Raw genomic sequence first — 25,246 nt, forward strand, 5'->3', positions numbered from 1 at the left:
ATATTATATTATAAATGTGCATATATACATAGATATATGGGAGAACTGCAAAATATAAAACATTTAGCTTATTTTTTTAGGTATATTTTGTTCTTAAACTACAGTTAAATATAGATCACAGCAATATTTGATGTCAGTATTTTTTTAACTGAAAGTTTCCATTCTGTACAGATATCACTGTGAGTGCAAGTGTGTAAAAATGTTACTGTTTAAACCTGAGCAAGAAAATTTGCCAAGAAACTGAGCTGATAAAACAACAAAGAGCTTCCTGTGGGTGGCTTTCCATGGGCTAGAATGACTGACAGGAGAGCATGCATGACATCATGCTGGAAAAATGCACACAAGCGCTTTCACTTTCAGAGAGGAAATTCACACTCACAGTGACCCGTCATAACCCCAAACTAAACTATACACAAAAACACCTCAAAGTCAGGCAAAACAGGATTTGAGAAGCTGCAAATCATTCGCGTCTTCAAAACTAGAGGGCATTTTGACACACTTTATGTTTTGAGTGGGCCTAGGCTGTTGACGTTGGTACTTTATTGATTGGCAGGTCTTACTCAATGTCGGTCATCATGAGAGATCCAGGAAGTCTGATCTGGGCTGACAGGTGCTGTGAGTTCCTGGAAAGCAGCTACTGACTAATAACCGAACTCTCCGATTACGCTCAGGTTTTCTGCGGGGTGATCTAGTGGTTTCAAATCAACGAAAGCATAATCGCCTGCACAACTGTGTTATGAGGTGTTTGAAATTCAACCAGAAGAGATTTTGATGATGTCAGCCTTTCCTCGGCAAAGCTGAAAACTCGGTTACAATGCGTTTACAATGTTGCCAACAGAAATGAGACATTATTTAGAATTTAAAACCCCATTATTGCTTAATACATGTCTGTTTGTACATATCAAACAATATTTCATCTTTTAACTATAACTTATATAACTAATTCTATTATTTTCTAATACTGTTCAGACTTTTGTGGTAATAACAGTTGTGCTGCTTAATATTTTGTGGATTCTTTGATGAATGGAAAGTGCAAAAAGACATTTAAACATTTGTGACGGTCACTTTTGATCAATTTAATGTATCCTTGCTAAATAAATTAAAAATTTAAATTAAATTAAAAATTAAATTAAATTTATGCATTTAGCATAACGCATTTAGCGACTTACAGTGCATTCAGGCTATCAATTTTTACCTATCATGTGTTCCCGGGGATAATAAGATAAATAAGACATTTAAAATTAAATAAAAATAAATCTCTAATTTCTTAAAATAAAAATAATAAAATTTACTGACCACAATCTTTCATCAATGTGGCAAGAAAATTTCATACAAAAATAAGGGATAAACAAAACAGTAAAATTTTATTGAAGTCATAACACAAATTAAAAAAAAAGATTCATAGGCTTCTTCACCAGCTGAATCTTAAAGATCTCATCTTCTACAGAAAAGACTATTAAAAAGCTATATATAAAATCCAATGAAGATGCGTGACTAAACAGAGTATGTGAATACAGAGAATTTATCTTTTAAACCTATATGTTTCCTAAAATAATATCTGCAAAAAAGCAGAATAGTTTAATTTTTGCGATTACGGTTACAGAAATAGTTCCATCTGAGTGACTACGAACTGAAATTTTAAATAATCGCAATTAAAAATTCATAGACATCAGTGCTCTCCTGAAATGTGATCATCTTCATGGTCAAGCACAGACTTGAGAAAAGTGCTCTCTAAAACAGTTCATGCAGAAGTCCTCAGACGTCCATGCTCTCTTTCTGAGCGCTGGGAGTCTTCTCCTGCTGTGTCTCTGGCGTGGACAGGTGTTCCAGTTCATATCGGCCATTTTGGTCGGCCGGACGAACTTCTGTAGAGGTTTTCTTGTGCTCCAGGATCTGCTGAAGCTGATGGCTGGCATAATCAGGCTTGCTGGTGAGGGGAGACTGTGGCACCTCGATGCCCAGGATATCTGCCACCATATACGGTCTGAGCCAGCCGACCAACGGCGTGCTGCCAGGGGTGTAGTGGGTCTCCTTGTGGTAGAAAAGAAGCCCATCCACCTAGAAGAGAGGAACACAGTGTGAGTTCATCTACTGTATGCCAGGGCTCAACAGTAAGAGCCTCACTCGCAAATGCAACCAAAAACAGATGTGCCAACTATAAAATGTATTTAAGAGCATTTGAGTAAATTAAAAACAAGTCCCTAAAAAGTCTAAAATATAAAGTTTCTGTAGCTTTAAACAGGAAAATAATTAATAATTATTTAGTGATGTCAAATGATTAATCTCAATTAATCGCATCCAAAATACGTTTTTTTTTACGTAATGTGTGTGCACTGTGTATATTTGTTATATATATATATATATATATATATATATTTAAATACACATACATGCATAGATTTAAGAAAAATATGTTGTTTATATATTAAATAAATCTATAGAAAATATAATATAAATATACATGTAAATACATGTATATATTTTCAAAATATATACTGTATGTGTGAGTATTTATATATACATAATAGTTATACACAGTACACACACAAATCTTATGTAAACAAAGTTTTATTTTGGATGCGATTCATCGCAATTAATCGTTTGATAAAAGGAATATTTAAAAACTGTACTTTTCCAGTAAATGACAATTATGCTAGTAAAAGCCTCCTTGTATAGAGCTCAATCAGTGTTATTTTATAGACTTAGCATGTCAAATAATAGACGTTCTTACTGTAAAGTTGTACTCATGAGCAAGAGCTGTCTGGATGGACTCTGTTGAACAGCTGATGCTGTTCAAACTCACAAACCGGAACTGCAGAGAGAGAGAGAGAGACGGAGAGAGAGAGAGAGAGACAGACAGACAGAGAACGGACCATGAACCAAGTTCTTCAGCTCAAAGTTCAGCTTTGTTAACAGATGCAGCATTTTCACTCACTTACAGGATTAATCTTGGAAATTTCAGAAAGACCTTCAACCTCTTCCACTTTAGACTGCAGCCAGTAGAACCGGAACTCTGTCTGTAAAAATACATCACTTTGTGCTTTTCATTGTTAGAAAAGAATTATGTGCAAACAGACTAGAATTTTAATACTGAAGCATTTATGAAAATTAATTCCACATGCAAAGTGGTTAGCTAGAACATACATTTACATAAAATACCATTCATCCTAATAATTTTTGTGATGGAAAGCTGAATGTTCTGTCTTTAGTGTCACATGATCCTTCAGAAATCATTCTAATATGCCGATTTGCTGCTCAAGAAACATTTCTCATCATTAGTGTCGATAACTAGTTGTTCTGCTTATTTTTTTGTGGATACTGATGCTTATTTCAGGATTCTTTGATAAAAAGAAAGTTCAAAGAATAGGGCTGCTCCGATCATGATCGTCCGATCCGTTATGCGCATCTCGTCAGTAAAGCCGGTTCTCTAATCAGCGGTAAATTCCCTCAGGTGCGTGATTTCACATAGAGCAGCTGTTACTACACAGAGCCGTTGTTAACTGAGAAGATGCACAAATAAACGCTGAAAATTAACGTGGATTTGCGCATCTTCTCAGGTTCAAAGAAAGCAATCTTTATCAAATTATATATGTCTTCACTGTCACTTTTCACCAATTAAATTAAATTTTCTTCAAAAAAAAGAATGTACTCACTTGAACAGCAATTGTGATGCATCTAACATTATAGGTATGATTGTTTTGGTGCAACAAACATAATACATTTAAGAGAAATGAATTATATAATAGTCCAAAAGTGTAGAATATGTCTTTTAAGTTTATATAAATGTCATAAGAGGAAGTGATCACTCACTGAGCAGTCATACACAGGATGTCCCCTCCAGCACATGACATCCAGGATGTAGTATGTTCTGTCCACATCACTGTAGATGCAGTCCAGGATGGTGTAATCTGTATAAAACATATTTGTCACTTTATTTTCCGGTATGGGTCAGAACTGCAGTACTCTAGCACACTCTAGTGTGATGAATCTGTAGGACAGCTGCAGAGGTGCAGACCTTTCCCCAATGCAGAGTTGTGTCTTTTTCCGCCGGGAATAAGAGAAGGGAATCGATTGACACAGTAGCCACTTTTGGTGAAAGATGATGTGGATCCCTGAGGATACAGAAAACATATAAGGTTTGGGGTTGTTAGGACGTTTTAATGTTTTTGAAAGAAGTCTCTCATGCTCACAAAAGCTAGATATATTTGATCAAAAATACATTAAAAATGTAATGTTTTTACAGTTTAAACAACAATTCTGTATTTTAAAATTATATTTATTACTGTGAAGCAAAGCTTTCGCAATAAAAGTATTGATAATTTAAAAACTAAATTCCTAAAGCCAAACTTTTGAACATTAGTGTATGTCTGATCTCAAGATGTTCATGATGGATGGAAAAAGATCCAAACCTTGGAGGCAACGACGAGGGAACGCTTTCCTACTGGACAAGCCACCATCAGCCAATCAGAGCTCAGATCTGCAGGGACGTCCACCAACCACTCTGACAGCATCAGCTGGAGAACAGAAATATCACAAAAACAAAATATACAACTTTTCTATTAAAAGACTTATTATTATGTTCCCAGACAGCACTATAATCAATCAATTCTGTAGAATTTTTATTCTAAAATATTTACTTAAGTTATTTATACACATACAAGTTATTAATAGTATCTTAAAAATATATAAGAATTGCACCAACATACGCTGATTTTAAGTCTCTTCTTAACACTTAATTATTTACTGTTGTTTATGGTCATAAGTAAGCACAGTGGCATAACTGTAGTGTATTATCTGTCACTGTGTTCTATGTTTACTTTTACATTTTGTACAGTACTTTGGCCAACAGCTGTTGTTTTTAAATGTGCTCTATAAATAAATATGACTGACTATTAATAAATTATTAATAGTATCAAAAACTGTCACATTTCTGCTCCATATAACCATGTCCCACCCATTTTCTTTAACCCTTACCAATACCCCTGCTGATTTTATTACTGTAACTTTAAAATATACACACACATGGGTGCATCTCAAAAAATATGAATTTCTTCTTCCATTAAGACTTAAACGATTTTTTTTACTTGTCTCAAAAAGTGAAACTTTCATATATTCTAGAATTATTAAATGTAAAGTAAAACTTTTTTTTTTAATTTTTGATGATCAGAGTTTACAGCTCACGAAAGTCAAAAATCCAGTATCTCAAAATATTAGAATATATCAGAATGACCATCCCTACAGTATAAATTCCAGGTATCTCTTGTTCTTTAAAACCACAATCATCGGGAAGACTGCTGACTTTGCAATGGTCCAGAAAACAATCACTGACACCCTCCACAAAGAGGGTAAGTCACAGAAGGCCATTGCTGAAAGGGCTGGCTGTTCACAGAGTGCTGTATCAAAGCATATTAAATGCAAAGTTGACTGAAAGAAACTGGGTAGGAAAAAAGTGCACAAGCAGGAGCACATTATACTGAAGCTGGAGTCAGTGCATCAAGAGTCACCAAGATCAGACATCTTCAGGAAAAGGGCTACCAAGCCACTTCTAAAACAATGTCAGAAGCATCTCACCTGGGGTAAGGAGAAAAATAACTGGTCTGTTGTTACTCAGTGGTCTAAAGACCTCTTTTCAGATAAATGTTAATTTTGCATAATTTTGCTTGATTTGCAATTTGGAAATCAAGGTCTGGCATTTGGAGAAAGACCAGAGAGGCACAGAATCCAAGCTGCTTCAAGTCCAGTGTGAAGTTTCTGAAGTCAGGAGTGATTTGGGTGCTGTGACGTCTACTGGTGTTGGTCCACTGTGTTTTATCAAGTCCAAAAAAAGGCAGCCAACTACCAGGAGATTTTGGAGCACTTTATGCTTCTATCTGCTGACAAGCTTTAAAAAGATGCTGGTTTCCTTTTACAGCAGGACTTGCGTACCATGATATGACTGTGCTTGATTGGCCAGCCAACATGCCTGACCTGAACCTCACAGAGAATCTATGGGATATTTTCAATAGTTGAGCTGAAGGCTCAATAGTGCCTCAGCAGTGCCACAGGCTGATCGCTACACGGCACACCTCATTGATGCTGGAGTTTGTGCTAAAGGAGACCCAACCAAGTACTGAGAGCATAAATGAACATAATTTAAAGAACTTTAACTTTTCTGTTTTGCAAATCCTTTTATTTAATTTTTTTGGGGATTGACTGATTATAGGAAATATTCTAATATCTTGAGATACTGGATTTTTGACTATCATGAGCTGTAAGCTCTAATCATCAAAATGGAAAAAAAAAAAAAAAAAAAACTTTATATGTAATGAATCTAAAATATATGAAAGGTTTACTTTTTGAAATAAGTTACACACAAAATTAACTTTTTTCACGATAATCATTTTTTCATTTTTTTTAGATGCACCTGTATGTGTATATATATGTGTGTGTGTATATATATATATATATATATATATATATATATACATACACACATACATATATACACACATATATATACATACACACACACACATATATATATATATATATATATAAATGACTAACTCTTTCAATGTGTTTTTCAGCACTGTCTAAGAAGCACTTAGAATTTGTTAAAAAAGCATAATCTATAGTTTCTTAAACCAAAAACGTTGAAAATCCTTTTTAAACAACTTTATCTGTCTATGTGTTTTTAAGCACCTGGTTGGCATAATGCTTCGGTAGCTTTTTCTGCTCGATCTCCATCCCTTCTTCATCAGTGCTGTTCTCCAGCTGCGGCTGACTCGTCTTCTCTTCATTCTCCTCATCCTCGCTGTCAGCTGTGGTCCAGTCTCCATAAGCCAACCGTCGGGCATGGTTCACGTAGTTTAGCCTCTTCCTGCCAACATAATGTATTCTATCAGTGTCACTGCATCAAAGTTGAAGGTGGCTGATAACATCTGCTCTTGTGTTCTGTGTGGTTGTGTAAGGAGAACTCACTCTTTCTGCAGCTCCAGGAACCTCCTGCGCCGCTCACTCTGCTCCAGGACGCTGTATTTGCTCTTGTACTGGGCCAGGCGTGGATGGGGAGCAGAAGTGCTGTTTGGTTCTCTGGATACAGAGAAGCTGGAGGACAGAGCCTGGGTCAGAGCATCCATGATGGACCTGTGACAACATACAGGAGTTTAAATCAATGATATGCCATGATACGTGTATTTAAGTGTATGTAGACCACTAAAATATTTCAAAAGCAATCAGAACTGTAAAATGTAGTATGTAAAATCTCATATGGACAGACACAAAACAAACACCTAGTACAGATAAACAGAGTGCAGGCAGAGAGTAACAGCAAACACGTGATCACAATCCCATCAGAGCTGCTCTTAAAAACCTTTACTCGTGATGTACAAGAGTAGGCTTGATACAAACGGTAAGGAAAATCAAGCGAAAAACAAAAACACCTACTTCTGCAGAGAAAACACGCGTTGGTTGAAAAAGCAATGGCGCACTGACGTCATCACCCCTCGTCGCGGCCGCCCAAAATTCATCGCTGAGTTTCACCGATTGGTGAAGAATTCATCTCAAAATCATTTTACGGTGCTTAAATCCCGACGGATCACAAATTACAATTCTTTTAAAGATTTACATATTGTAAAAATGTGCTGCATTAGTTCGTTTCCTTGCAAAACCTCAGTTCTGAAGCGAAATAGAGACATTACAAAAAAGAGGAAATACAAAATTTAGTGAGACCAGCGGTCCAGGCGTTGTCTAGAATTAGTCTAAATAATATTTGTCCTATTTTAACTTGACTTTAACCGCTGTTTGGTTGTGTTATCATTTATTCAGACTGAAACCAATGGCAACATCACGTGGTATCTGTTAGTTTTCTCAGCGCTGATGACGATGGACCAATCACAGCTCTGTTTACTGTATAATAATTATATTTAAAAAATCCTTTTAAAAAGACTCCCGTGGCGGATTTTAAACTAATAATTATTTAAAATATTATGTTTTATGGTTTTACACGTTCCTTTGTTTAATATTTGCCTGAGATTTGAATGTGTCTGAGTGGCAGAACAGTGCACTGTTTGTCATTCAGTGGCAATTTAAGTCATTGCACACTATCTAGTTGAGATCTTGTGGTAATTTGTCGCTCAGATGCTACAGTTGTTTACTTCACCGCCGAGAGGCGCCACAGACGCGAATGTGAAGCTCGCGCTAAACTGCGCTTCTCTCTCATTGTTCAAGCGTCGCGTCATGGAAAGAGTTACTGCGTTTGTGCTCAAAGTAAAGAAATAGTTTATGAAAAACTCCTCACGGGCCTTTTGAATCACACCTCGAAGGGAATACCTATATAGCGATCTGAGCTGGATCTGTGGATTATAAAGATGCTTTAGATGTAATTTTTGTTAGCGGAATGCAAAAGATGCGTTTGTTTTCCATCTTTGTCTGGGACGCGATGTTGGGATGATGTTTTCATTTGGAATTTAGTTCAGCCGGACTTGCAAAACAGATGTTTATGTCTGTGTTTTAATATTTTGACTGCATGCAAGATGCCTGAATCTGTTATATAGTTATTATGGGACACTGAACTGAATGTTTTTGCCAGTGTCTCGGTTCTGCTGGACGGGATTTGTGGATTTATCGGTTTATTTATTTGTTTGCGGCTGAAGTTTCTGGTTTTGTGGAATAATGAAACGGCATAAATTAAGGGAAGTTGGATTATAACAACCTGGCAGGGGGTTCAAACATTTAATGCTTTATTTACAAATGCAGCACATTGGAGATTCCTGGAGATTCCTTCTTCATGCTCAGTAACTTTAAAAAGACTTTAAGATCTTTATCGTAAAGAATATTACTTACCAGCAGCCTCAAAACTGCTAGTTTTGATAAAGTACTATGACTATATTAACAAGTACTGTTGTACTTTATAACCAAACTTATTTTGTAATAAAACTAAAGTTATCAAATAGTCCTGTTTTTGTTAGATTTGAGCCGTGCAGTCTGATATGAGGTAAGGAACTTTTATTGTGGCCCACTTTTGACTTGCAAAGTTACAAAATGACATTGAGAGCCAAAGCCCTCTACACTTTTCAAAGTGAGAATAAGGAGGAGATCAGCATCCAGGAGAATGAGGAGCTGGTGATTTTCGACGAGAACTCTGTAGACGGCTGGCTACAAGGTGAGAACAGTCGAGGAGAGCGAGGCCTGTTCCCCGCCTCGTACGTTCACATCATCCGGAACCGATCTGGGTCCAACCTGACGGATCATTCCCTCAGCTCACCTGGAAGCTCTCCTGGTAAGGATATATCGTACATCCATACGCCTTCCACCACCCTGCCGAGCGACGACGATGATGACTGGGACGACTGGGATGAAACCTCGACGGTGGTCGAGGATGAAGATCCTCGGAGAGGAGTTGGCGCCAATGGACATTCCCAAAATCCATATTCCAACCCCAACGTCCACTACCGGCCCAAGCCGTATATGGAGCGCCAGGACAGCATGTCCAGCAATAGAAAGGGCAGCATGGTGGGCAGGAACTTGAACCGATTCTCCAGCTTTGTGCGCTCAGGAGTGGAGGCCTTCATACTTGGCGATGTTCCAATGATGGCCAAGATCGCGGAGTCTTACTCTATCGAAATGGGCCCCCGGGGCCCTCAGTGGAAGGAGAACCCTCAGCCCTTCACCTGTTCCGTTGAAGACCCCACCAAACAGACAAAGTTCAAAGGCATTAAGACGTACATTTCGTATCGTGTCACCCCCAGTCACACTGGCAGGCCAGTGTATCGCCGCTACAAGCACTTTGACTGGCTCTACAACAGACTACTAAACAAATTCACGGTCATTTCCGTGCCGCACCTTCCCGAGAAACAAGCCACAGGACGATTCGAGGAAGACTTTATTGAGAAAAGGAAGAGGAGGCTTATTTTATGGATGGACCACATGACCAGCCACCCCGTTTTGTCTCAGTATGAGGGTTTCGAACACTTTCTCATGTGCGCAGATGACAAACAGTGGAAGCTCGGGAAAAGGCGAGCGGAAAAGGACGAGATGGTCGGGGCTCATTTCATGCTCACCTTCCAGATTCCCAACGAGCACCAGGACCTTCAGGATGTGGAGGAGCGCATTGACTCCTTCAAGGTGTTCGGCAAAAAAATGGATGACAGTGTGATGCAGCTGACGAACGTCGCATCGGAACTGGTTCGCAAACACCTTGGAGGCTTTCGGAAGGAGTTCCAGAGGCTGGGAAACGCCTTTCAGTCCATCAGCCAGTCGTTCCTGATGGACCCTCCATACAGCTCGGATGCTCTGAGCAACGCCATCTCGCACACAGGCCGCACCTATGAGAACATCGGGGAGATGTTCGCTGAGCAGCCCAAATATGACCTGTTTCACATGCTGGATAAACTGTCACTGTACCAGGGCCTGCTGTCCAACTTTCCAGACATCATCCACCTGCAGAAAGGTAAAGTGCAAAGTGGTAAACTTGGTTTTGTTTAAAGCGATAGTTTGCTCAGAACTGCCTTTTAAAAAATTCTAAATGAGTGTTTTGAAAAATGTGTCCGTTTTGCTTTTTGGCCATACGATGAAAGTAAATGGGGTCCATTGCAGGGTTATTTTTGTTAAAGGGATAGTTTACCCAAAAATTAAAATTTGATGGTAATCTGCTTATTACCCCCCAGGGCATCCAAGATGTAGGTGACTTTGTTTCTTTAGTAGAGCACAAACAAAGATTTTTAACTCAAACCATTGCAGTCTGTCAGTCTTATAATAAAAGTGGATGGGAATAATGGCTAAAACAAACAATAATAATAAAAAAAAACCTACACAAACAAAACCTAATTAAACCCTGTGGCTCGTGACGATACATTGATTCAGTCGTTTTTTAACCCCCTGTAATTTGGCTCTGAATCTCAAGTGAAAATTGCCATTTTGACCCCCTTCTGCAAAATATTGGATTACTCAGTAAATATTCATCCACGACTTTTAATATTTTGGCTTTCATCACTATACATGTTTGCCGTTCTTCAGAAAAACTGAACTATCCATTTAAGTAGGCCAATTAATTTCTTTCTTCCTTTTTCTTTCCTTTCTTTTTTTCTAAGAGATTTATTGATAAATGGGTCAAGCTTGTCTTAAACTCATGGGTGGTGAAATTCAGCTTTCATTATTCTTTGTCGCATTAAACATTTCAAATTGTTTCTGCACCCCTTTTACATGTTCTGCTTGCTTCTACACCTAGTGACTTGCTCAAATGTGGGGCACACAGCTGGAGTGACCCAGTGACAACATGCCTGTAGGCAGCCAATCACACGTGTTGTTATTTATAAGCAGGGGTTAGTTGGCCTCACATCATAAACTGGAGTGAATTTAGCTGTCGATGATGTCAGATAACTTCTGATGTCTGTTAACTTAACAGATAAAAGTGAGTTGCAGAGACTTTGTAAAGCTGAAATGGCAGTTAATAAAGAGAAATTCCAGCCTGTGCTCCTGATAGGAAGCATCCTCTTAATTCTCAGTCTAAATCACAGGAAGTTAGGGAAATAGTGTGATTAATCAGTGCACTTAAGTCCAAGACATTAAAGCTCAGTCAGTTTCCTGGCTTCGAAAAACTTCCACTTTCATTATGATCCTTCTGTGGAATGTCATGGTGATGCTAGGAATTTCTCGCTCTCACTTAATATATATCCTGACATTTAGAGAGTATTTACACTATCAGATAACATTTTGGACACACTTGACTAAGTTTTGAAGGTTTTAAGTACTTAACTAAAGTAAAAATTATAGGAAAAACAAAACAAAAAGAACTACAAAATTAATAAAACATTTAACTAAAAAAAAAAAGGAAAATACAAAAAATAAATAGTAATTCAAATAATTGTCAATCTGTCTATTAGATAGATAGATAGATAGATAGATAGATAGATAGATAGATAGATAGATAGATAGTATTATATAATAGTACTCATATGTTTGAATTGAAGAATGAGTTTGAGAGAGAATTATAATAAAAATATTTGTGTTCTTTTAATTATTTGTAGTTTTTATTATTGCTTTAACGTATATTTAGGACATACATAAATAGTCACAGTAAAAAAAGAAAACACACGGAGAGTAAGGGTAATAGTGTGCAATTCAATTAAAATGTTATATGTTATACTATAACTTATTTTATAGTTGCCGAGGCTTGAAGTAATAAACTAAAGTAAAACTAAAGGAGAAAAAAAACGATAAAACTTTAACAAAAAAATTAAAATGGAATTCATTAAAATTTTTATGTAGTTTTTAGTCCTAGAAAGTGAATAGCTATGTCCAGACATTAGCCTGGCTGCGTATATTAATGCTTTTATTAACCGATTTATGTCTTTCACCATCATCATAAGGTCCTTAATAACAAATAAATAATAATAAAATTAGATTGATTTCACAGTCCTTAAATCATTATTGTGCCTTTTAGGTTAGTTAACGTAGCATTATTCTGTAGAATAAGGTTGCGCTAATCAAATAACCACCCTAAGCAAACATTTGACGTGTGAGTGTGTTGAAATGAAAGGAGGCCAGAATGATTTCTCATGTTTCATGTCCACACCCTATAACGGTCATAACATGATTACCGTTCGTGTTCAGACACAATGGATCATAGCGTACAGTGGATAATGGTGTTTTAAACAATCAAGTTGCTAATAGCAACTAATGCATACACAGCATGCCTCCTACAGTAGAAGCCTTGTAGATTTTATTATATTGAGTGTTTAATACACACAGATTTAGGAACTGTATTCTTGATAGTAATAGTCATTGATTCATTGCTGAATCAACATTGATGTTTGATTTCAGTCCGATAATCAATTTGCTTATTTTATTCTGATATTTATTCAATATTAAATCAGAGATATTTTAGCATCATTGAAACCTTAGTTAAAATATTGAATGAATTTTTATTTTTATATATTTGTTTTTTATATTTTATTTATTTAGAGATTTTTCATATAAAAATGTATATAATATATATTTAGATTTAAACTTCTATTTATTTTTAAATTGTAGTCAAACACACACACACACACGCACACACACATATACAGTACAGACCAAAAGTTTGGAAACATTACTATTTTTAATGTTTTTGAAAGAAGTTTCTTCTGCTCATCAAGCGTGCATTTATTTGATCAAAGTACAGAAAAAACAGTAATATTGTGAAATATTATTACAACTTAAAATAATAGTTTTCTATTTGAATATACTTTACAAAAATGATTTATTCCTGTGATGCAAAGCTGAATGTTCAGCATCATTACTCCAGCCTTCAGTGTCACATGTAACATCCAGATCAATATCACATGATCATTTAGAAATCATTCTAATATTCTGATTTATTATGAGTGTTGGAAACAGTTCTTCTGTCTAATATATTTGATGAATAAAAGGTTAAAAAGGTTTTTTATTTTATTCAAAATAAAAAATAATTCTAATAATATATATTCTAATAATATATTTTCTTTACTATCACTTTTTATCAATTTAACACATCCTTGCTGAATAAAAGTATTGATTTTATTTAAAAAAAAGAAAGAAAAAAAATTACTGACCCCAAATTACTGACCAGTAGTGTATATTGTTATTAAAAAATATTTATATTGTAAAAACATAGCTTCTTTTTTTTTTTAGTTTTTTTTTTTACTTTTTATTCACCAAAGTATCCTAAAAAAGTATCACATGTTCTGAAAAAATATTAAGCAGCAGAACTGTTTCCAACTTTGATAATGAATCATCATATTAGATTGATTTCTATAGGATCATGTGATAATGATCCTAAAAATTCAGCTTTGCATCACAGAAATAAATGATAATTTAAAGTATAATAAATGTAAAAACAATTATTTTAAATTGTAATAATATATGACAACATTACATTTTTTCTGTATTTTTGATCAAATAAATGCAGGCTTGATGAGCAGAAGAAACGTCTTTCAAAAACATTAAAAATAGTAATGTTTCCAAACTTTTGGTCTGTACTGTATATATACATTTTTTATTAAACTGTTGAGAAATGTTGCTGTAAAATAAAATGTTGAAATTTCTGTTTTATATATTTCGCTCATAACATTTTTATTGAATTTTAGTTAATAATGTTGGTACATTAAATAAATAACTTTGGTATATTAAATTATTAGTATATTAAATCAATAACTGCTGTCTGGGACCATTTTAACTTAAGAAACCATTTATGGCTTACAGTTAATCTTAATATATTAAAAACCACTATACACAGTTATAAAATATAAAAGTTCTTCAAAGACAACATTTAATGGCTTTGATAATGTATTTAATATATATGATGACATTTACATATGTGAACATTTGGCAGGAAATAATGTTGGGTGGGATTTAATTTTAATATGCCAAGATTTGATTAAATGGAAACATGTTATTCTATGATATTATTTTTTCATTTATGTACTTAAACCTCTGTTTTACCTGCAATAGGTAAATAGCATCTTCTGTCCTTAATTTAGGGGACAGTAAAGCGACTGAAACTCCGGGATCGCGATATGTCAAAACCGAGCATCTGTTTCTTTTATGATCCTCACAACAGCACAGGCAGAGATCAAAGAGAATCAATGAACAGAGAAAAAAACAACACGTGACCCAGGGAAATAATAACAGCCCTCTCCGAGCGCACTCATGTGCCGCGCAGCCAAAGATCTGTAATCAGATCCACCGTGGGACGACAGGACACTTGACCCGACATCCAGAAGTCAGCTTGAACCCAACCAAATTAAAGGCTACAGAAATATCCAGGTCTTCCAAAAGCAGTGGGATATGAATTTTTCTATTAACGCATAACATCTTCCGCCTTAGCAAATATGGAGAGAATGAAAAACACGAGTGAAAACAAAAGGCGTTCCAGGCCTAGGGCTCTGCTTGTACAGTAGTAGTCATGAACTCTTCAGATTGTGTGGGTGTTGGTCTGATTTTATTGCCAGTAATACACAATCACACACGTACATCAGAGTTGTGTGATTTTTGGAGTGATTCTTGTTGCTTTTAGGTCTGAAATAAAGAGGAATAACATGTCTGGGCAAGACCTTGAATTCCTCTCGGAGGTTCTCATTGCTTACTGGCAGCAACTGAGCCGGTTTTGTGCTTCACACATTCGTCTTAAAAAATCAGTGTAAGCATGTGTGAATGAACAGGAGAGATATTCAGGATGGGATGGTGGATGATTGCTCTACATCTGTCTGATAATTGTATAGCAGCTAAATTTGTAACTTTTACTTACTATGTACACACTTACGAATTGTGACCCTCTCTGTGAAATCCAGGCTAAAGTCTCAAAATCTAAGGGACCATTTACATGACAACGTTTTCATCCGAAAATTGGAAACTTTTTATGTGTTTTGACTGTTCGTTTACACGACAGCAGCTTTTTTGGGGGTGAAAAAAAAAAAAAAACGGGTTTCAAAGTGCAAGCTTTTGAAAACGGCACAGGCGTGCATAGTATGTGTTAGGTATGTAGACATGTGCAGTACGTGTCGAATTTAAAGGCAAGCGCAAACAAACATGCACAACAATGTTAAATACTAACAAGATGACTGCGCCAACTACTGTACTGGCATATGTAATACAGCGTTTTTGGCCATTTTCGTGGATATGTGTAAGCGTAAATCATTTTGAAAACATTGTGTATACGTGAAACTTTTTAAAAACTTTTAAATTTTTGACTACATCGTTGTCATGTAAACATAGCCTAATAATGAGATAACAAGCATGGTCTTACTCAGTAAATATTAAAGATATCAAGGTTAAGTTCTCACAGAATGGTATTTACCATATATGAAGGATATATGATAGTAAATCACAAAAAAATTTCTTTAGCTCGGTTTTCACTGCCAGGGTCACAATTAATTAAAGCAATTGTGTTAGATATCAAACCAGATGTCTCAGTGTCACCTTTTTGACCAACTTTTAAATGTTTAATTTTAAGACCTCACTTTTGTGATGATGCTAATGCTAATGCAAATTTGCCCGTTGAAAGCTCTTTGTGGCTTTTAATGTGTATGAAAAAACAGTGTACTAGAGGTCTTCACAGTGCACCCGAGACCCGTCGACGGGTCCGAATCTATTACTTCGGGTCCTGGGTCTGTTTAACATTGTGTGTAATACCCGTGCGATCGGAGTCATCGGACTCGGAGAACACCTGGCCGTGATCAGACACTGCTTGTGTTTTTTGTAACTTGCAACTTGTAAAATTAGGAAAAGAACAGAGAGAGCAAAAAAAAAAAAAACAGCGATCTCTCTCTCTCTCTGCCGTTAGAAGCAGAGCGCGCAGAATGCAAGTGCATGCACGGTAATAATTGCAGACTTGACACACTCATATTTAATATATTTCAAATCAGCAACAAAATCGGAGGTGAACTGTCACATGAATGTTTTCTATGACGCTCAAATTGCGTTAAATCATATTTTAGGATGATCCAGCTAACACGCTGGAAAGTCAGTCTCGAGCGCGTGTCATGTTTCTATGGCAACCACTGAGGGACAAACCGCGCTTTACATTTTCTTCCATTTTTAAACTAATATAAATAAACAGTTTAATCTTAAAGTTTTAGTGGTCAGATTCAGACTCGACGCAGAGCAGAGAGCACAGACATGATAGCGTAAGCGGCCATGGCACTGAAGGAGCGTTTGTTATTGTTCAAAAGGGCAAACAGTCGAAGTTATTATGCGAGTTAACTCGAGTCAGAATGTACATGTGCACAGTTGCATTTGTCATTCGTCACCGTGACATCAAGTGGAACTTTGAAGCTGAAATAATGAGTGGATTAAGCTTGGACTTGGAATAACGAGCGGAATAACATGGATAACTTTCTTGTCTGAGGATTGTAATGCATCACAGGCAGTCAGGTACAAGGACGAGAGACTACGGCTCCTTAAATTAAGATATAGGTTTTTTTTCTCGCAACATGTTTATTGACTTGTAATAGCAATTTAAAGTGGAATATGTGACAATCGGGTCCAGTCGGGTCTGTGTCTTCACGACGGGCTCGGGTCCAGCTTTTGAAATATTAGACGGGTCCGGGTCGGTTCGGTGTAGTACATTACGGGTCTCTTTCGGGTTCGGGCACGAATTTTGGGTACTAGTTAAGCTCACTCAGGCGTCCCAGCAGAGGTACTACAGGTGTAGTTTGTCACATTAGAAAGCATCCAAATCTAATTTTAAAAAGCATATATCTATATTAATCTAATATGCTTCTTTCTGTAGAAGTCTTTTGCTTGAAAAATGTGGTTGTGTGATCTTTTTGGCCCACCGTTATGGTTGGTTTCTCCACTTCTGGTGTCTGAGAATTTGCTCTGGGATAAATTGAGCTGTGACTGTTTTTCCAGTCCAAAATTCCTCTGTGTTTCCACGGTGGTGCTGTTAGACACATTAAATGCAGTTCTGTGGCTTCAGGTCAGTTATTCTTTGTGCTTTTAACATTCATTTCACCTCAAAGATCAGATCATACTCTGATCATGTTTCTGACTGCAATTAGCATCATGCTATAGCCTATAGTATATTATATTTATGTTGTATGTGGTGTCAGTTTTGTCTAATTTAATATAACAAATATGTTGTTGCATATCAAGAGTATGAAGAACTATAAAGATTTGAGGTAACTTGCGTAGGGAATGTTAGCTTTGGTGGCTAACTGGTTAGCATGGTCACTAGAAATACTACAGAATGTTACATTTGGCTTCATTTAAATAACTTGAAATGTGATAATGTAATTCAAAAGACACCATTTTACTGGCTAATAATACTATATCAATAAGCTGTATGGCTGTATGGAATAAAATACCCCCAGAAAATAGTTTAGTGGTCTACTGGAGTTAGGATTTGACATGTTTTCCATTAGAAAGCCTCCAGACATTGCCTCAGAGTAAGCAGAAACCATATATACTAAGGTTTATATAGGAAAACAAATAATCAGACAGTCACTGACCACAGAAATGATGCACAGACAGTTTATGTGTGTTTAGCTTCCTCTTTTAATTGCTCTGGTAGGACCACAGCGCACTACAAGCAAAGGAGGAATTTGCTATATTCCAGTCGTTCATGGTGTATGTTAATGTTAATCAGTCCATTAGTGATCAAATCAAATTAACCCCACCTTCATAGTTTTGCTTGTCTAGCATTAAAAAACAAAGTGTAGAAAACCAGATGTTTGCAATGACAGAAATGTGCACATGACATTGATAATGATATGAAATGTTTCCCAAATCAGCATATTAGAATGACTGGACTTGTGATAGTGCTTGTGCAGATTGCCCAGGTTTGAATCTGGCTTGCAACATGCCTTCTTTTCATTTAAATAAACTGAGGATTGTATTAGAAATCTGTTGTATTGAGCATATTAAATGTAGTCCTGTAAACTTGTGTTTCAGTGAACAGAGAGTATGTGTGGTAGAGGTCAATACTGGGTTGTGCCTGGTACAGTTGGACGCTTGTTCCTGTCCCTGAGAAATTCACCCTATTATTTCATTGCATCGTAGTTTAAAGGAATGCATCTTGGAAAATGTTCAGTATCCAGCAATTTGGTTTGTCCTAATCATTGAGAGCCTGAACTACAGTACACTGGTATTCAGAGGTTAGCAAACAACAACAGTGTTTATGTACATATCATTTTCATAGAGTAACTATGGTTTAAATGTTGTATATTCATATAAGATGAAGATTTCTATAAGTGGTCTAATAAAAAAAGCCTGTTTTGGATTCCCATGTTAAGATCACAGTTTTATCTTGTATTTGTGGTGCTTTTCTACATTCATCAGCAACTAACAGCAGTTGCTTTAGCGTGGTTTTTGTATGCAGAACCTCAATATGGGAATCAATTTCCAGCACTTAAAAAAATCATGCTTTGGAAAATCATAATTATAACAAAAAAACTCTGACGTAAAAAGTTGAAATGATGTCATACTAATGCATAATACTATGATAAAATCAAAATTGCACAAAATGTGATAATCTTGATATAAAAAGTCAGCATTATGAGATAAAAGGGTCATAATTATGAGATAATTCTGAATTATAAGATAAAAAGTCATAATTATGAGATGAATTTAAATGATAACATAAGAATACATGCTTATGAGATATTTCTAAATTATAAGATAAAAAGCAAACATGTAATTATTCTAAATTATAAGATAAAATACATAATTATGAGATCATTCTAAATTATTAGACAAGACATAATTATATTTTATGCCATAATGACATTTTATCTTATAGTTTTGACTTTCATAATTTGTCATTTTTCTCATAATTATGACAGTACGGTATGTCATCATTTCTACTTTGTCATTTCAATTTTAGATTTTTGTATTAATTTCAACTTTGTCAAAATTTCAGTTCTTTATCTCATAGTTATGATTTACCAAAGCATTTTTCTCATGTGGTGGAAATTATCAGTAATTATGAGATAAAAAGTCAAGATGTTAACATTTAATGATTGACAGTATTTCATAATTTAGACCCTTTATCATATTATTATTACTTTTTAATGTCATCATTTTGACTTAGAATTTAATTATTTCAATCTTTTCACTATAATTGTAATTTACCAAAGCATGATTTTTTTTTTTTTTTTTTTTATGAATCAGAAATGAGCTTCCATGCCTGAGTAAAATACTGAAAAATCTTTTGAAATAGACAGTTTTACTCAGTAGTTAGAAATTATTTCCAAAAATAAATATGTATTCAAACTTTGACCTTGTTTACAGGGCTAAATAATGTATTTTTTTAGATGTTCGGTGTGGAAATTGAAACAAGAGGCCTTTGCATGCAGACTCTGGGCTTTCATTTGACTGTACTTGTTTGTTCTTTGTGGTGTTTGTGCATTGGCTTTGTAGTCGGTCTTTCTGTGAGATAAAAAGGAATAAAGTAATTGTATCAAATCTCAAACACAAAGAACATGGGGCCAGACTTCCTGTGTCAGATTACAGGTGTGTACAGCACTGCCAAACACTTACCTCTGATCAGCCATTCACACTGGGATATCTAATTCGTCACGCTGTCTCTGATAATCTCTGACTTTCTGTCTGTATTCTGTGCTGCAGATGGACCCAGCAAGTGATGATTTAGTGTTGGTTGACGTCTGCAGATTCACTTGTATCTCTTCTCTGAGTCATGTGTCTCAGCGGCTCCGTCCAGTGTGTGTGTGTGTGTGTGTGTGTGTGTGAGAGTGGTTTGTTCTGTCACAACAGGACGGGAACACTTAGAACCGGTTAAACTGGAAATGTGAAAAAAATGAGGAAAAGACACTTTAATCTGACAAGTGAGATCAGAGATCAGTAGAATTTTGGATAACACAAGCCTAGTCTTGTGCTAAAAATGAGCAAAATTACACGTTGTCTTCAGTGTCATTGCTAGTTCTTATTTAGTGTTTTTTGCATATTGCTGCAATATTTTTACATTTCTAAAACCTCGTTGTTTCACGTCTACTTAGGTGCTTTTGCTAAGGTGAAGGAGTCTCAGCGTATGAGCGACGAGGGGAAGATGGACCAAGAGGAAGCAAATGGCATTCGTAAACGCTGCAGGACTGTGGGTTTCGCCCTGCAGGCCGAGATGAACCACTTCCACCAGCGCAGGGAGGTGGACTTTAAAGAGATGATGCAGGCATATCTCCGGCAACAGATCGCCTTCTACCAACGTGTAGGTCAGCAATTAGAGAGAACCCTTCACATGTACGACAACCTCTAGAGCCTTTGGTGTCTGGACTGTAATGGAGATACAACACTCCTGTGGACGGCTATACAACCTTTTTTTTATTCCCCAAATTTGAATTTTCTAAATCCAGATAGGATTTTATTGCAAGAGAAATGGGACATTCTCACTTCTGCACTTGAAAATGTCACTTTTAACCCCCTGAAACCAACAATACCATTGCCTTTGATAAACTATTCATGTATATCTTCATGTTTTTAATATTATTTAAATATCTGTTAGACCAATGTTACACTTTTTCCATATTTCTATCTTGAAAACTCACAGAGTCAGGTGTGCGGATGACGTTACCTGTGCGTTAGCAGGTGCAAATGCTAATCAGACTCCAAAAACAGTCTGGTCAATAGTTGGCTAAAATCGCAATTATTTCTTTAAAAAATAAAAAGCTAAATGCAATACCTTTTCTTATTCAGATGCAATGCAAAAAAGGTGTACAATGCTGAACAGTAGATTTTCTATTTATGGCTTGTGTTGAGTTGCTCCGCCCACACTGAAATCTCATTGGTCCAAAATCCTGTTGCATATCTGCAAATAAAAATAAAAGAAATAAAAAAAAAGTATCAAAATGAAGGGATTTCATGTTGAGAAATATTTTAGGAAACAATTAATTTTGTTTCTCAAGTAAATGTTTATTGATTTAAGAATGTTTAGATATTTGTATTTGTACAACAGAAATACTAAGAACATCATTTTTGCATCAAAGTAACTTTATTTTAAACATTACGTGCTCTAATTGGCTTGGATTTTTTGCAACATTTCCCTTTCAGTGACTACAGAAATATAACTTGATGCTTGAAACCTTCAGTTGCCCAAATTTGCTTGGACTAAATGAGCAAGAAATAAACCCACATAGCAGGTTCATGGAAGTTTAATCAGGCGGAAGAAGATTCCTGAGTTTAGGTGAAATGCATGGGTTTGATTTGATACAGGGATCAGATGTGACGGTCATATGATATTCATTAGTGATTCAGATGAATAACACCAGGCTTCTTCTATGCTGTAATTTGTAGTCCGGTACAAATTTTGACAAGGGTTAAGACAAAACATGTTTTTGTGAATTCTTGGGCAAGAATCCCCACCCAGAGACTCTGAATATCAGATGGAAACACTGCAGCATTAGCATTAGCATTTAGCCTAAACGTTTGTTCAGGGTGTTTCTAAAGCAAAAGGGAGCTCTTATCCTCCTCTTCTCCTTTTTGTGAGCCCTCAGGAAAAACTTGAGAGGACTTTGAGCTTATGGTAATGATTTTTGTTTTAATTTCCTCAGAAGTAGGCTAATCTTTATTTTTAGTTTTAGACGCTAGGTTTAAGGGGTACAGAGGTTTGTGTAAATCTCAAGGCTGCAATCTCTAAATTGACTCTGTGGTTAAGAGTTGTGATTTTAACAATGCTTTTGGTTTAACTGTAAAACGTCTCAAGTTTCAGATTGTAAACTTTTTTACTGTTTGCACACTTAGTAACCGAGGACCAAAATTGAAACCTTTGGGTTAACAGATGTTTTGCTTTATACATGTTAAAAAATGGAGCAGATTTTACGGAAGCCATTTCCTTTATGGTTTTAATAATAAAAAGGTAACTGTGACTTTTTCTCTCACAATTCAGAATTTTCCTAACAATTCTTTAACATTACTTTTTTAAAAACTCACAGCTGGACACAAGATATGAAATCAGAGTTCCAAGCAAAAACAAAACAGAAAGTGAGAGGAAAAAGTTGCAATTTTTAGTTTCTGAATTGTGAGATTTAAACTCATAATTCTGAGAAGAGTCAGCATTGTAAGATTTAAACTTGGAATTTTGAGAAAAGTCAGAATTGTAAGATTTAAACTCGGACTTCTGAGAAAGGTCAGAATTGTAAGATATAAACTCAGAATTCTGAGAAAAGTCAGAATTGTATAAATATCAGAACTGCGATATAAGAAGTCACAATTGCCTTTTTTATTTTTTATTTCTGTGTTGGAAACCGACTACCATATATTTTGACTCAAGCATTGTATTAATAAATAATAGTCAATTTTCTAATCTAAATAATAGTTTTCTTTCTTAAAACACAAATGCCATTTTTTAAATAGATATACAGACATTTTAACAAATTATTTTTTTTTTACCTGAAAACATGTTGCAGTATGAATGTTTTGCAAACTGCATTTCATGCTGACTTTACTATGAACAACCTGAAGAATATTTTTAAGAACTGACCAGTCTTGTGGTTGTTTTAGTGTCCAGATGTTTATGTGCCCACAGGAGGAAATGTTCATCGTTTTCGAATCAGTTAAAGCAACGCTGAGCGATCTGGTAGGGGATTTCTTTTCTGGTAATTGGGGAAAAATGCACACAAACACAAGCCCCTGTTTTTAATTCTCTGGAAAACCTTGGAACGTAAACAGACCGTGTGACGGGGGTTGCGTGTGTCCACTTGGCATCTTCACTCACATTCCGGGATACAGCTGAGCTTAAAACGCACAGCAGAGTTCCTCACCAAAGCAAAGACGGGTTTCCATGACTTATCCAAATATTACATTTGCTTAATGATCTTTTTGCATTTTATAGCATCAGTGTCACATCTGAAGATGGATTACACACATTCCATGAGAAATAGATGTTTTAATGAGCTGAAATATCAAGAAACTAAGAACAACAACTGCAGGAATGGACACAAAAATGTTTCTTGGGGAAGGGCAGACCTCACACGGATGATTTTGGACTCTTTTAGGACGTGTGAGGCAGTGTCCAGCACATTGCTCTGTGTTTACTCACTGTAGGAGGACGGTAGAATTTATATAATGTGTAGATTTGACACTTTTTACACATTCTGGTATTCAACAGGGGATCTGAATAAAGAGATCTCAAAATGGACTCAGTGTCTTTTTTGGTTTCATTTTGTTGGGGCTTTATTTATGAAAACGTTCTTGACTGGCACAGATTTATGAGTAATAACATGCTGTTACAATCCAGTCACAATGGCACTGAAGTAGCTACGCTGAAAATATCACTAGACAAAAATACAATACATAATTTTTAGTTACACATGAACATGTGGACACATAATGTTTTTTCATTTTGATTTATATATGTTTTTATGTAAAATTCATATTTATAAAAAAATGAGTAACATTAAACCTTCTTAAGTTTTGCTAGATTTATGCTTTAAGCAAGATTTTTTTTCATCTACAGTATATGTTACTTTTGTTAATTATTAAATTAAATATTAATATATGTTTATTATATAAATCAATTACATCTTAATAAGGTGCTTCTATGTACTGTATTTTATTTTATTAAATTCATTATATACATACATACTATAATTACACAGGAAAAATAGTGACCTAAAAAAAGTAAGAGATGAATAGCCTTATTCAAGTATATCAAAATATTATTTAACTGAATCAACTTAAATTCATTAATTTACACCAACAAAATTAATTTGGTAACACTTTACTTAAAGCCTTTATGTATAATGCATTATAAAAATAGTTTTGATTAGACATAAGACATAAAGGCTTCAAGTAAAGTGTTAGCGTGGATTAAATCAGTTTCAGTTTAGGTCAAATTTGCAGGTTGCCACTCTTAAGTATAGTATAAATAATATGTATGTAATACTTGAAATAATATAATGAATAAACAAAGCTTGCCATGTAAAATTTTGCTTCTTTATAAATTATTATTATTCCTTAACAACAAAGAAATCAAATAGTTGTCCTTTAATGTTTATTTCTGAAATCTGGGACTGCTCGGATATTGTTTAAACGTAAAAGCTGACCTAAATCTGTTCATCATAATTTCCTTAAAGTAAAATGATAAAGTAAAACACACATTTCTTGACACATTTAAAAAAAAACATTCTTTGCCTGAACAAGATTCCTCTGGAGGTCACAGGAGGAATTTTAGACAGATCCGAAACTGCCAGCCATCTTGTGTGCAGATGAGCAGCTGATTCCAACATTCCTGGAGAAAAAAAAATGATAGGAATTGGATAATCGCACTCCTGATTCAAGAGATGCTTATTCTTTTTGATTAAATGGGATTAACATTATAATAATTCAAAGATAATGAGCTATTAAGTTAGTTATGAGGATATATGAGACTTATTTTCCGAACAAATGTAGGTTCGCTCAGACGAAAGCATGGGTGTTTCAGGCTGTGAATCCTTAAGCGAACAGATCCATAAATACTGGCTTCAAAGACTCTCGATGTTTCATCCAGAGCTCTCTCTTTTTTAAAGAATTTCACTGAATATAGGCCAAAGGTCTTTTGGTGTCTTAAGGTGGAATTATAGAGGGAGTGTTCGAAACAGAAATCACACTGCAGGAACACAGAGCAGCTGTCACTGTGATGTAATGATGATCCAATACTGTATGAAGAACAACAATTGATGTATGAGTGTGTCTGGCAATATAAAGAATGCCAGATGGCCATGTTCTCTTTACATGTAGTGCTTAATCTGGCCTTCCTATAGCTCTTTGCTGCTTGTCTTATTCTGAAAATCTTCTTCTGTGTGTGTTTTTTGGTAAA

General features: G+C 35.5%; 2 protein-coding genes across 5 annotated transcripts; one reads left to right on the forward strand and one right to left on the reverse strand.

Moving 5' to 3' along the window:
- Nucleotides 1-1,338: 1,338 nt before the first annotated feature.
- snupn (snurportin 1) lies at nt 1,339-7,580 on the reverse strand. Of its 2 annotated transcripts, none has more exons than XM_059536303.1 (9): nt 7,426-7,580; nt 6,961-7,125; nt 6,682-6,859; nt 4,410-4,514; nt 4,016-4,112; nt 3,811-3,908; nt 2,940-3,017; nt 2,732-2,812; nt 1,339-2,058 (listed from the first exon to the last, which is right to left on the reverse strand). In XM_059536303.1, exons 1-9 carry the CDS (start codon nt 7,506-7,508, stop codon nt 1,756-1,758), a joined length of 1,188 nt encoding a protein of 395 aa, XP_059392286.1. In that variant the 5' UTR covers nt 7,509-7,580; the 3' UTR covers nt 1,339-1,755. The 2 variants fall into 2 exon arrangements, with proteins under 2 accessions (XP_059392286.1, XP_059392287.1); XM_059536304.1 differs by lacking the exon at nt 7,426-7,580 and adding an exon at nt 7,279-7,419.
- Nucleotides 7,581-8,120: 540 nt separating this feature from the next.
- LOC132124618 (sorting nexin-33-like) lies at nt 8,121-20,918 on the forward strand. 3 transcript variants are annotated; one of them, XM_059535713.1, is made up of 3 exons: nt 8,136-8,974; nt 9,060-10,429; nt 20,457-20,918. In XM_059535713.1, exons 1-3 carry the CDS (start codon nt 8,970-8,972, stop codon nt 20,708-20,710), a joined length of 1,629 nt encoding a protein of 542 aa, XP_059391696.1. In that variant the 5' UTR covers nt 8,136-8,969; the 3' UTR covers nt 20,711-20,918. The 3 variants fall into 3 exon arrangements, with proteins under 3 accessions (XP_059391697.1, XP_059391696.1, XP_059391695.1); XM_059535714.1 differs by lacking the exon at nt 20,457-20,918 and adding an exon at nt 14,481-14,889 and having other exon boundaries at nt 8,121-10,429; XM_059535712.1 differs by having other exon boundaries at nt 8,137-10,429.
- Nucleotides 20,919-25,246: the final 4,328 nt, after the last annotated feature.

Source organism: Carassius carassius, chromosome 43 (assembly GCF_963082965.1).
Source record: "Carassius carassius chromosome 43, fCarCar2.1, whole genome shotgun sequence".
NCBI classification, from domain to species: domain Eukaryota; kingdom Metazoa; phylum Chordata; class Actinopteri; order Cypriniformes; family Cyprinidae; genus Carassius; species Carassius carassius.

Excerpts from the sequence above, each read along its gene's own strand:
- LOC132124618 (XM_059535712.1), top strand. The coding sequence starts at position 9,022 with ATGACATTGAGAGCCAAAGCCCTCTACACTTTTCAAAGTGAGAATAAG. Across the intron at positions 10,430-20,456 it reads CATCATCCACCTGCAGAAAG|GTGCTTTTGCTAAGGTGAAG; the intron begins GTAAAGTGCAAA and ends ACGTCTACTTAG.
- snupn (XM_059536303.1), bottom strand. The coding sequence starts at position 7,508 with ATGAATTTTGGGCGGCCGCGACGAGGGGTGATGACGTCAGTGCGCCAT. Across the intron at positions 4,515-6,681 it reads CGAAGCATTATGCCAACCAG|CTGATGCTGTCAGAGTGGTT; the intron begins GTGCTTAAAAAC and ends TCTGTTCTCCAG. Across the intron at positions 2,813-2,939 it reads AAATTTCCAAGATTAATCCT|TTCCGGTTTGTGAGTTTGAA; the intron begins GTAAGTGAGTGA and ends CTCTCTCTGCAG.